At 26.9% G+C, this 14,343-nt stretch overlaps 1 protein-coding gene across 1 annotated transcript in view; it reads left to right on the plus strand.

The window, feature by feature from the left end:
- The window catches only part of RhoGAP93B (MyTH4 and RhoGAP_KIAA1688 domain-containing protein RhoGAP93B), a 58,213-nt gene extending 53,808 nt beyond the window's left edge, over window positions 1-4,405 (plus strand). Inside the window, exon 17 of the mRNA XM_067278265.1 lies at window positions 3,447-4,405. Within this exon, the coding sequence (XP_067134366.1) occupies window positions 3,447-3,641 (195 nt within the window). The 3' untranslated portion in view covers window positions 3,642-4,405. The remainder of the gene's footprint in view (window positions 1-3,446) is intronic.
- The last annotated feature ends 9,938 nt before the right edge of the window (window positions 4,406-14,343 follow it).

The following is a 14,343-nucleotide window of genomic DNA, read 5'->3' on the forward strand; positions in this document are numbered from 1 at the left end:
AGCTGTGATGGACGCCTGGAAGTCAATTCCGACGGCCACCTATCAAAAACTAGTGGAAAGTCTCCCCAGACATGTGCAGGCTGTCATTGATGCAAAAAAAGAACCAACATCATATTAATATATGCCTCAGGACTCTCCGAGTCCATACCACTGGGTGTCCGGATACTTTTGGCCAGATAGTGTATTTTTTCCAAAATTGCACCAAACAAACATAGATTTAAGGAAAGTACAGTGCTATGACAAATTGTCACCTTTAGCTGATTGGTTTGTGCTTGGGAATAATCGTATTATATATGAATCAATGAAATGCTGCGATAATTTGAATCAGCGTAAATTTTGAGCTGTTTTTTAGGCTTTCAGAAGACTGTGTTATATCGAGGCAGCATTAAGTGGGGTCTTACTGTATAAACTTTTAAAATTTATTTGTATTAAAAAGCAAAAATTAAATTTTAAGGGTTTTATACATATATTATATATATATATATATATACATACATATATGTATATATATATATATACATACATATATATTATATAGATATATATGTATATAATCATATGTGAATATAATTTTAAAGCCAATACTTTAACCCTTTCCATGCTGGTATACACCCTCAGGCGTATGTCACGTGACTTGCTGTTAATTCATGATGCGAGATGTGCCTTTAGGCTGAATTAATCAAAAAATTCGATTGATTTGCATTATATTAGAGTTTTTCGCGATCTTAGCTTTGATTCACTTTTCTGTAGGTCGATTGACTTTGTTTAAGCCAATAAGTATTTTGTTACCACCCCTTGGCCATAAATATTTCGGTAAAAAGGACTCCCTACCATTCTACAGCAAATCTTTGCAGTTAACTACACAGTTGACTGAAAACAATCAAAGAGAAACTCCTTCTACAGTTTTATTGGGTATCTTTGGGCTTTGTTGACATTACTTTAACTAATCACAGACTTGTGAAAAGAAAAAATTGCTGCGAAAAGCCCCGCCTCCAACCTTCCAAGTAAAATGTAAACAATCGCAATAAATTTGCTTTTTAAATCATTTTTTAGCTCTAATTAACTAATTTAATGCACTTAGACATTAAATTAGCTAATTCAACAATATTTAAGTGAATAAACATATTTTTAAAACTTTCTAGCAATAAATATTGCCAGGAAACTCGACCTCCCTATAGTAAGTCTATGGAACGATCTTCTTGCTGTTAATTGGCTTTAAAATTTTTGTTTCTACACCTATTATACTCTAATTGGTAATTTATATTATGACTGAATCAACTTCAACGAATGAGAGTTTTTATTAGACCCATCTGGTCGAGATTTTCCCGCAAAGAACCAGTCCACGTGATTAAAGTCAGAATGTAAACAAATGTTAAAAAATAGCTATATTCTTCATTTTAGAGCCGTAATTCTACCAGTTTTCATGTTATTTGACTTTACTTAGACAAGAAAATTTCTTATCAAAAGCGTCTAGCTGAAAAATTTACCAGGAAACTCATTACTTTTGGATATTGCGTAATTGCAGGAAAAAATTAACTAATCGCTTATTTTAGTGTATTATTGTATAAAGCATTGAAAAAATATATAAAAAGTGTCAAATATTCACTATTTTAAGCAGAAATATATGATGATAAACTTGATCGTTGTCGCTTTATGATAACAATGGACTCCTCTCCCTGCTAAGTATTTAGAGACATAGTGTAAATAATGGCAATAACTTCTCCCCCACTCTAGCTAGAGAGATGGAGTTTGTTTTGTTTAAAAGAAGACAGATGTGTGTACCTAATAGATGCACAAAGTTCAGTGATTCTCTGTAAATTAATTTTTTTTTTCCTTTTGGTCGTAAACTTCAAATTTTAATATTATTTTAAATTTGTATTAAACTATAAATTAAACAATCGTAAACTGTAATATGTTTTTAATCAAACACAAAAAACAGATTAAACATAGCATGATTTTGAAGTGAAATATCGCAATTTAAAAATTATCCAAAAAATGCACTGCATGACGAATTCCACTCAAAAATGTTCTGTAAATTGCCGCCCGGAAAGGGTTAAATTATTTTACAACTCCATTAATATACTGTATCAAGAGTGGTTTTTTTTACATGAGAACGGATTAATCATTTTTACATTACTTCTTATGGGAAAGTGTGGTTTGGTATACATCTTATTCGGTATAAGTCCAAACATCAGGAACGGATTAAGGTCGTATACCGAGGTTCCACTGTACTAATACAATCTTATATAATTTTTCATTTAATAATACAGTTAGTTAATAAAACTAAAAGGATATAATGTAAGATTATAAAAAATTCATTATGGTCAAAAACATGCTTTGTGTAGCACTAGGTAGCAAAAACTAACATGGTAATGCAGGTAGCATCTAACAGACTCTTACCAGATAAAAAATAAAATGAAATAAAGCAACAAATGAAACTTTCATCTTCTGTTAAGATTAGGTTTACTCTGAATCATCATATTGTAGGAATCATTTGTCATTGTAGGAAGACATGGTGAATTTACTTTAAAATTAAAATTATAGATTAACTTAAGTACTTGTCAGATGCTGTGTGTCTGACAAAAGATTAAATACAATAAAGTTATATTTTCAACTAGTTAAATAGGAAGTTATCATAATTTTATTGTTAATTTAATTTTTTTTTTTTAAATTAATATACAGCGTGGACCAAAAAGAATATACGTATTTCAAACTGATATATTTAGTAAACTATTGATAGTAGCGGTGTGCTGCGGGTATCGGAGGAACGAGTGCATTGTCTAGTTTGTGTCCATGTCCCCCAGATGTCAGTTGTGCTTGGTTACAATGACGTATTCACAGTTGTTGTAATTCTTTGATGGAAACACGGTTAACGGTCCGCAGTATCTTCATATGTTGCAAAACTGGTTGTTTCCGAGGCTGAACAAGGACAACTTCATTTTTCAACAAGACGGGGCACCCCCTCACTGGAATCGTCAAGTTCGTTAGTTTCTGAATGAAACTCCTCCGAACCGTTGGATTGGACGTCAAGGAGCTGACGATTTAGCACTTTTCAGCTGGCCTCCACGGTCACTGGATTTGACGCCGTGTGATTTCTTCCTGTGGGGTTTCATCAAGGACACCGTCTATGTTCCTCCACTACCACAGAACCTCGACGAGTTGAAGAACCGGCTCCGTACTGCCATTACATCAGTGACACCGGACATGCTTAGTCGAGTATGGCAGGAATTTGAGTATCGGTGTAATATTGTTCGTGTTGCTGGTGGAGGACATATTGAACACCTGTAATCTAAACTAGAGAGTTTCATAAATATGTGTCCCAAGTTCCATAGTTGTTTGTCTTACAGTTTATTAAATATATCAGTTTGAAATACGTATATTCTTTTTGGTCCACCCTGTATTTACTTCATTGAATGTATTAAATTTAAATTGAAAAATAATTTCAGGTATTTGCTGCCGAAGAAAATGCTACTGTCACAAAAATGGATACTAATAATTTAGCAATGGTCATGGCTCCAAATTGTCTTCGTTGTATGTCTGATGACCCTCGTGTCATATTTGAAAATACAAGGAAGGAAATGGCTTTTATTCGTATGTTAATCCAACACTTAGATACTAGTTACATGGAGGGAATAATGTAAACATTATTCATTAAGAAATTTTAGTTCTATTCGTGAAGAATCATCTTTTTCTCATTATGGTTTGCTGTTCTTATAAGACAAGGGGTTAGTCAGTAAATTTTCAGAAAATATATCTTTCTAGATACCCAAATATTTTTGCTGTATTATATATTGAAATCAATAGTATACATACTATTGTTAGAAATTTTAATAAATAAGGACTGAAGTGATGAATATAGATATTTAACAATTAAGGTAAAAACATCAGATAAAGTTATCTTGGCTAACAGAAATAGCATTTACAAACTGATAAATCAGATTATTTATGACAGATAGGTACTGTTGACTGCATTTCTATAATTGTTCTTATATTATATAAAACAATCTAATATATTTTAAATTTTAAAGTATTGTATTTATATGTTTTGTTTATTGGATGCACATTGTCATATTGTAAAATTATTGTAAAATCAAATTACTAGAGGTATAGATTAGGCATTTGCATGAAAATTTTGTAAATGGGCCTTTAGAGCAATGATATTGTTCACAGTTGTATTATAACTTCTTATCGTATTATTTAAATTTATTTTTAACATCTGTTTGTATATGCTTTTGCACTTAAATTAATCATATAGTGATTAATTTAAAATTGCATATAAATAAAATAACTTTAGCAGTTAAAAAAAAAATTATGCTGGAAAATTATGTATGGATTAAAATGTTGTACAATTTTTTTTTTTTATATTTATAAAAATTATTAAATATAATTATGCTAAAAGACATTATGATAAGCTTTATATGAGGATTTAATTAAATTTATATGTTGAATTATTTTATTAGAGTTTATAAAATCATAAACAATAAAAAGATATTAAATTTATGTCATGACCACTTTTAAAACAATTAATTTTATCATTCCATAATCGTTTATAGTTTTTACATTTCAGTAAAATAAACTATGTAAATTTTTATCTATTGTTATAGTTTTTCTTTGTTAAAGATAACATTTAAAAATATTCTTATTCTTACTGAAATAAACTTATTTATTATTAAATATACTTTTTAACAGAAAACTATATATATGTGGAGTTTTTAAAGTCTTAATAACGATTTTTTGATTGAACTTCAGAGAATTCCTGTTATGGGTTAAAAATTATTTTCATGTTTTATTATTTAAGTTTTAACTTTATTACTAAAATATCTTTCAGCTGTTTAAGATTGTTTTATTTGCTTTCAATATTTTCAGAATTTGAATATTTATTACTATTACTAATTTATTTATATTACTAATAATAAATATTTTTGCTACATTTTATTTTAAAGAATAATTACTAACTACTCTCTGGTCTTTAATAATTATTGTTTGAAGATATTATATTAAAATAGAATAAATAAGACAAATAATAAAGTTGCTTTATATTTATAGGGTGGCTACTAAATATTTTAAATTAATTTACATATATTTAATTTGACAATCTTGTCATAATATGCATCAATCGCCATTGTCTATCCAAGGACAATAAAAATTCCTTTATTTAACAATATTCTCTTTTATAAGTTATCAAAATGCGTTTCGGTTTTATCAAATTTAAGCCTTCTTCAGTAAGAAGTAGACTATTACTATAAACTTCTTAACTGAAGAAGGCTTAAATTTGATAAAGCCAAAACGCATTTTGATAATTTATAAAACAGAATATTGTTAAATAAAAGCGTTTTTATTTTCCTCGGATAGACAGATGGCAATTGAAGTATATGACAAGATTGTCATATTAAATATATGTGAATTAATTTTAAAATGTATTAAATTTTTTAACCTTCGCTACTACAATAGAGCGTCGTTTATCCGAATCAATTGGAGACTGGGGTTGTTCAGATAACCGATTATGTACGAAAAAATATATTAACCTATCCGATGTTGAAATTTTTCTCCGTTGCGTCGCTTTGTGTTGAATTATCGTCAATTTTAAGCCTAACGAAAATTTTTATAATAATAATCGAGACTATTGTATTGTTAAAAATTATTTCTTTATTTTGTACAAACAAAATGAATATATTGAAAAATATAAAAACAAAAAAATTATACTTTAGAAGTTAATCTGGTATCAAAAACGTTTGATTCAGCACAACACAGTCCGACTGGAAAGCTTTCGGTTAACCGACGTTTTGGTTGACCGGCTTTCGGATAAATGACGCTCTACTGTAATTTACAAAAGAAGATCTAATTCTGTCATTTCAAAACTCTACAAAAATTTCTATCATGAATACTTTGTTGTTACAGAATTTCTTATCAAATATTCTTTGTTCTGTATTTAATGATGGCATTACAAAAATGGGAAATTTATTAAATGATTATACTGAAAACCTTTGTTACATTGGTCTACATAAGCAGTTTTAATTATAATATAATTGAGTGCAATAGGTATGATATAAAAAAACTATTGAATAGGGAACAAATATATTTTGATATTTGTTTATTATGTTTATTATTGTAGATATTATAAAAAGGTTAGCAACAGATTTAATTTTAATGAAAATTTTGTGAACCAGATTCTAGTTTATTCAGATATCTTTACATTTATAAATAAATATATATATATATAAAACTCTTACATAAATAAAATTAAACAAAACTGCAGGGTCTTACAAAAACAATGCTACCATTTTATATTTATTGTAATTATGTTAATTATTATCTGAGAACACTGTAATGTACTGTACATTAAAACCTTGGAAAACTGTCCAAGTTTCACATTTGCTCGTTACAATTTCTCAATGTGTGTACCTCATGTCATGAGGCACACATCCGATACTCAAATTCTACACTCACTACAGAATATCTGTTTTCACTTTTCCCAAAGCAGCCATAATTCTATAGTGTTTGCAGAACCCTAGCTATAGAATTGTATAGCTACTGAAAAATACTCATGTTGCACAATGATGATTGATTTCAATTTTGCTAAGTGTAGAACACAAAACATCGTCTCTGTTGTGGGGTCACCATTTTGATTTACAGCCTTTTTTTAAGTGCAGTAGACAACAAGACTTTGAATGCAGATGGGAGATGAAACTCGGGTTGTTACTCTACCAATTGGTGTACATCGCATACTTCTCAGGTAATAATTAACATAATTACAGTAATTTAAAATGGTAGCATTCTTTTTGGAAGACCATGTATGTATACTGTGTCAGTGATCTTCTAGAATTATGCTATTTTAAAAAAATAATTCTGAATTATATCACATAACAATGCTTTTAAATTTTTTTAGGGAATCGTCTTGCATTCATTTTTTGAAACTTTACTTCAATATTTGACAACTTTTGAAGTAAATATTTTATACAGCGTATTAATTATTTATGACAGTGTTTCTCAAACTGGATTCTGTGGAACTTTCAGGCTCCATGAAGTGATATAAGAGGTTCTGTGAGACAAAATTACATATTGGAAGAGAGCGATTGATTTTTTGGCTGTTCCAAATTTGTATGTATGACATAATCATTCAGCCATTGGTAGAATATGGATGGTACATTACTGCTTCATATCAGAAAATTTTCAAAAGAAAGAACAAAATATCAATGGTTATAATATTTTTGATTTACTTTTTTTTTTATCTACTAATGAAATATATGTCATAGGTTAAAATCTCCATCTCGATTAGGATTGGATATAGACAAAGCATGCTCAATAGGTTCTGTGATCGTCTAGAGTTCTGCATGTTATAATAGATTGAGAAAACACTGATTTGTAATAATGTACAGATAAACTCAATATTAATCTTTTGAAATGAAATTAGTTAATTTACTATTTAATACTCTTATCTAAGAGAGCAAATATTTTGATTAGTTTTTCTCTTTTTTTAAATTATTAAATGTAATTATTATATTTTTATGAGGACAAAATGAAATGTCGAAAACTGCACGCAAATAAATTTTTTGAAATAGCTTTCAAGTAAAATTACACTTTTTATTATTATTTTAATTTTAAATTTTAAGTACTTTGATAGCTGTTTAACTTCTTGCTAAATTTTTAATTTTGAAATAAATCTGAAAGGTGGTGGTGTTTAAAAAAATCAATTCTATTTAAATAAAATCACTGAAATTTTCTTGATTTTTATAGGATAAGAATTTAATTAAAGCATTTAGAAAAACATTTAAATTAATCTTTAAAACCATTTAATTTATTTTAAATAATTTTAACAAGAGAGTTTTTCGTAGTCAACAGACCCATGTGTTTAGAATAAATTTAAAGTTATTGTAAAACAAACATTTTGAAATTAGCATTTTAATTAAAATTATTTATATAGGAAATATATCAGTGCAAAGATCAAACATTTAAGGTTTCAGCTTATAAAATAGTTCATAATCTGGACATTCTAATGCACTGTTAAAAATTTTCTTTTAATTTTAAGGGGGAAAAATATGTTTTGAAATATTAATAAATCATTTTATTAAAATTATATCATTCATAATTTGGAATCAATGTCGTCCACTATATTCTATATAATTAACAAAAACATTTATTGATGATATTAGATTTACGTGTGTTTTTTTCTCTCGTTTCTCATAAACAAAAACATTTCTCTTTAAGAAATTATAATAATAAAGAATACACAATTAAAATCGTACAAATTATGAAGATAAATTTTAAAATTCTATGATTAAAATAGTAGTTTTTAAAGATTCTTATTTTGTGTCTGATGTTTACGTACAGTAATATTTTTATTGATTGTCTTAACGTATTTTTTAAAATAAGAATTTGTTTCCATTTCAAATTGATTGCTTGTGATTAAAAACTCAATTTAAATACAATTTTTAAAGTATGTTGTATGTATTTGACAGTTTTCATTATTTATGAAATTGATTTTATCATATGCATTTGCTCTTTTTCAGTATTATTTTTAATTTCCTTTCAATTGCATAACTGTATTTCGATAACGAAAAGTCCGAAGTCTTATTTTACTTGACAATAAGAAAAAAAATTGATTGTTTTTTAATAATTAAAATAGAAAATTCCACGTAAATGAAATATTATCATCATTAGTTTGATTGTGATTGATTTTGTGAAAATACTTGCCAAGGTAAATCATTTTTTCTTCTAATACATCAATAAAAACTTTTTAGACCTTTACAAATTCGTATTTTATAAATTTTGAAAAATGTTTTGTAGAATTTAGAAGCAGGATTGTCGAGAGGGAGAGAGCTGGGGATTTTTCCCTAGGCCCCTAGAAAACTCGGGGTCACGATCATTACTACACCTATAAATTAATGTTGTTTATTCACAAAAAATGGCAAAAGGAGGGTGCCCTAAGGGGGGAGAAATGACCCGCTCTACCCCAGGTTTCGTACAAACACTCGATGACTTGTTTAGAAGCATATGTTTATTAATATTCATTCATTTTAAGAGTTGTTATTTTTTATGATTCCATGTAATGTTTCCATCTTTATAACTTAGAAATTTTTATATAATAATTTACATTTTATGGTTAATTATCTTCCTTATAATTCACATTTTAATTATTTAAATTAGCATTTATTTTCTTTACAGAATTAATAAATATATGCATTGCTTAATCTAAGAATTAATCTTTACATTATCTTTTTATAGTAAAAAGCTCATGTAATGATTCACTGATTTTTCAAGATAACTTCAGCAATTATTTTAAAATTAATTTATCAGATAAATTGATTTAATTTTTATTTTATTTTATTTAATCAACATCAAGTTTATATTTGTCATTTATTTAACAATTAGCATTTATGTTTAACACACATTTTAAGTAAATTAAAAATCTTTGTTTAAATCGTAATTTTTTTTTTTCATTCAACTAAATTTAAATTATTTCTTGATTATTTAGTCCATTTTTTCCTTAATTATCAATTTGCTTCAGAGAATTTATATCAAAAATATTAAATAACTATCGAGTTTTCTGATTAATAAATACATAAGTTATATGTATTTATCTCTTTAATTCTCTCTAAAAATATTTATATCTTGTTAATGAAATAGTATATATTAATATGATAATAACTATGTAACAGTAAATATTTTATACTGATTATTTAATTTTTTTCTTACAGAATTTTTTATTTTCTTTCTTAACTATATTGGAATTTTACATTTTTATATTTATATTAATACATAAATTTGTATTTAATAAACTTAGGCAGTGACACATGGGACACTGACAACACAGTGTAGTGGAACTTTTTCGGGCTTGTTGCCACAGCAAAGCTGTTTGGTGTGATAGCAAGTGATCATGAGGCACCGCAAAGAGGAGGGAAAAAGTTCCTCCTAAATAAAGAGTCTGGTTTCACCAAGATAAACATAAATGGCAGTGTGTGGAGTGGTATTTTGACACAATTTCTTATTTGCTGTCCACAGACACGCTGTGACGGAGTTTCACTCCAGCTGGACATGTCATCGCTATGGTTTTTGTGTGGCTACGACCTGATTAATTCCATATATAAACATGTTCATCACAAAGATACGCTTAACTGTGTCGCCACAAAGTTTCCAGTGTGTCACTGGCCTTAATAATCATATATAATTAATAATGGAAACTAGACAAATCATTTCATTTAGAATAAATGTTGTATATTTATCAGAAGAGATTATTTGAATAGCTAACATAAGAGTAGAGATAAGATAAAATCTGTTATAAATAAAGCTGTTGCAAGTTTCTTTTTTCCATACACACAAACACTTTATAAGAATCAGTGAGATATATATTAAAGTAATTTTTATTATTATTAAGAAGTTACTTAGCAATAAGCGAAGTTAATGAAAAAGAATCATAAATTTTAAAAGTGGCCATGGAAATAAATATATAACACTAACAATTAATACAATATATTGTTAGTTTTAATTTAATTTATTGTATCAAAATATTTTTTGAAACATTTTTAACAGATAAATTTTATCATTTAAGTGAAAATTCCTTGGAAATTTATCTAAAACATTTTTATCCAAAATTATCCAAATGTCTTTAGCAATATCTTATATTTTAATAATCTGCTGAATAAATTTGTGCTTAAAGGTAATAATAAAATTAATATCTAGTTTTTAAGAAGTTAAAAAAACTTCTAAAGTTCATATTTTCCAAGGCAAAATGTATGCTTCGTAAGGAAATTTCTATAATCTTTGAAGAACAGTTAACAAAGTAATGTTTATAAATATTACATTTCAAATATTCTTTTAAACTTTTACACACTTTATTTAGAAACTACATGCATATAAAAATTTTATATCCTTTTCACAAAAACTAGATATTAATTGAATTTTTTTTTTTCTTAATTCCTCATAAATAAGTTACATCATTTAATAATAATTTTATATAAAATTTATTATGGTGTGTTTTTCAGTCACCGTAGATGAAAATACAGTATGGTTATGCTAATCCAAACAGCTTCTAACATTCTCCTAACAAAAATAATGGTCTTGTGAACTGTAACTGTACACTTGTGGCTCATGTATAAAGTAAATATGAATCGGGTGTTGCGAACGTAGCTGCTCATTTTTTTCTGTGACCCTGCTTGACTTAATAATAATTCCAATTTCTATTTTCTGTTATAAAGTATCTTACAACAGTAAAAAATGGCCTCAAAACATAAGTATCATATCCTTACCATCATATGCACGTTAATCAGAATTTTTTGTTCGTGTAAACTACCACTGCTCTCGGTTAGTTTGGATTAGTGCGACCATACTGTATATAAAAACTTTATTGCAATACAGTTTTATGTATAGAAGCGTAAGATTCAGCTAATAACTAAATTTGTTTCAGTTACGATGGCACACAATTCTTAACACTTCAATGTAAATATCTAATTTTGAGGATACGAAAGTATATTATTATAAGACAATTTACGTTGTAGTTTCTTTTTTAATTTCTTTCAGTGAAAGCAATGAATATTTTTAGGTGGGAATAATTAATATGTTTAATATTACCAGATAAATATAAGTATTTATACGTAAGAATGTCCCAATTATTTTTATGCCTTAAAGGTTTTGCATTCTGTACTTTGAATGCATCTTAAAAATGTATTGGACTTTTGTAGAATAAAATTAAACAAATTTAGTCATAATCAATTATTTTTAAAATTAAATTAGAAATAACCAGAATAGTTAACGAAACTGTATTAAGCTGTTAAATTTCTGAGAGTCCACTGCATTTAAAATATGTACTAATAAGTTAACATGCCTCCAAGATCCTTAAAATGCAAGAATGATTCTCGAGCAGTTTAATTTTAATGCATGCAATCTTTTTGTAGTGTTATTTAAAGGTTCGTAGGATGTCGACAAGTAAACTGAAAAAATTTTTCAGCATGTCAAAACCAAACTCGTGCGACCCAGATCTAAAATCGACTGCATATATTAAGAAATACCAGGTATAAATCTTTTAAATTGTTTTCTTGTTTAAGTAAATCACCTTTTTAAGAATTTATATTAAAATTTTTGCTATTTAAAAGTTAAATACATATATATGTGTGTATATAACATATATACTTGAAACAGAAACTAGTCGTTTTTAAATAAATAAATATAATAAACAACATTTTCCATGCAGAATTTTTCAACAAATTTTTTTCTTTTCTTCTTTCTGGTGCCCATTTTTAATAATAATTTTCTAATTTTAAAAACTTTCATCTTTAGACTATATATTATACATTCTAAATTTGCTGATACGTCTAATATCGTTGAATATTTTATCAGCAATCTTAAAACTATACATATATAGTATATACAAACAGTATACAGCATATATGTGCTGTACGTCGTGAAAAATTTGTAAATCATAATAGAGTTTATCCCCAGCTCCGTACATTTCCATATCTGTTTTTTGAACAAATTGTGGAAATATGTTATTTATAGTCATTTGTAAAATAGATTGTTTTGTGAATTACAATAGTCTTTATCTTAATATGTTCATTCATAATTGTTATTCTTAATAAAAGATTCTATTAATATATAATATATAATCACTAACAGTCACTGCCTTTTAACTATAGCAGAACATTTCATACTGTCATTACATCTATTGATAAACAAACAGTCACATGACATCTTTACATAAATATTATAGAAACAAACTTTTCTATTCAGAAAAATACTGAACACATAGCCAGATGATTATCTGATAATTATCAAGTTCTAGTTTCTTTTCTGTCGTAAAAATAATCGTTAATCGTCGAATCTTTTCAAATTTATTTAATACGCGCAGTCGTCGGATTTATTTGTATCACGTATCCCAATAAATAAATATAAAAAGTAATTCACACGAGATAAGATATTCTTATCTTTAATAACGTATCTATATCTTATCAAATTCTTATAACAGTTTACTTAGAAAAAGTTATCAAAATTAAAGGGATTAATGCATGCAGAAACTGTAAAGAAACCTTAGTCGTGGGGTTCGTAGTTACTAAAGAATCTCGAAATATAATACGTTAACGTCGGATTATCTCGTAGCTTTTACCCGTTAAGCATTTTGGCGTACATTTAGTTGAATAGAATTCTATAAAAGTCAAGTATTTTATATAAAATTATTTATGCAAAGAAAATAACAAAGACCCTTTTTATAAAAAGAAAAAGTTTCTTTAGAAAACACAAACTTTCGAATGCCAAATCCCTGGAAAATGAACATCTCCAGTTATTTCTCGACTCGTCTCTAGTTCACTGAACATATTTTGGTTCTGAAGTCGGAATTACATCCTGTGGAAACAAAATATTTTTTAACAGTTTACTTAATTTAGTTGAAGGAATGATGAATAATTTCATTGTATACTTTTTTAATTTCCTAAATTTACAAGCGAAATCATTACAAGTAAACAAAAGCGACTAAACTTGCATGCTTCAGTATCTCCTCTAAGGAAATTGATATAGAATATGCATGTATACAAATAAAAGCATCCGTTTCTCCCCCCGACAAATTTGGCACAAAACGTTCAATTAAAACACAAAGAAATTATATATATTGTGTTGTTGAAATTAACTATATAAATGTAATATATAAATATACATATAAATATATATAAAATATTAATTTCGTAGATTAACATTTTATTTTATGTAATTTGACTTTGTGCCATGAATATTGTTTGCAATCAATTCTTTTTATCATATGTACAGATGCACCATATATTGTAAATTGTCATTTTTTTTTAAATATATATATAAATATATAATCTTTGATATGCTGTTACTGAGGCACAGTACTTAATTTAAAGTAAAATACGATAAAAATAAATTATGTTTTCGACTCGGATCGACTGGAAAATAAACCTCCGACGGTTCTGTGCACAGTACATAGCATTTGGTTTCTTTTTAGTTAACAAAAATTATGTATTTAAATAGTTATATAGTATTTAAGTCAATATTAAGTTATATAATCCCACTATATGAATACAAATTAACTAGAGACATAAAAAAAAGTATATATATATATATATATATAATAAACTATATAAAAAAGTGCTCATACTGTGCAGATGCCAATTTAAAAAAAAAAAAATTAAAAAATTGTAAAAACTGTAGGTTATAGAAATTCTCTAGTGTGTATTTATTGATGACAGTGTTCATTGCAAGTGGCTAATGTGATGTTTGGAATTAATTTCTTTGTTTTTGTTTTTTTTTTTTTTTTAAATTAGTTTTATTTTTAAAATATAATACAGATGTATGACATATAATTATGCTTTGTAACTGTCAAGCTTGAGCTTATAAATAAAG

The sequence above is a fragment of the Centruroides vittatus genome, unplaced genomic scaffold, assembly GCF_030686945.1.
Source record: "Centruroides vittatus isolate TY-2023 unplaced genomic scaffold, ASM3068694v2 contig_799, whole genome shotgun sequence".
Lineage (NCBI taxonomy): Eukaryota > Metazoa > Arthropoda > Arachnida > Scorpiones > Buthidae > Centruroides > Centruroides vittatus.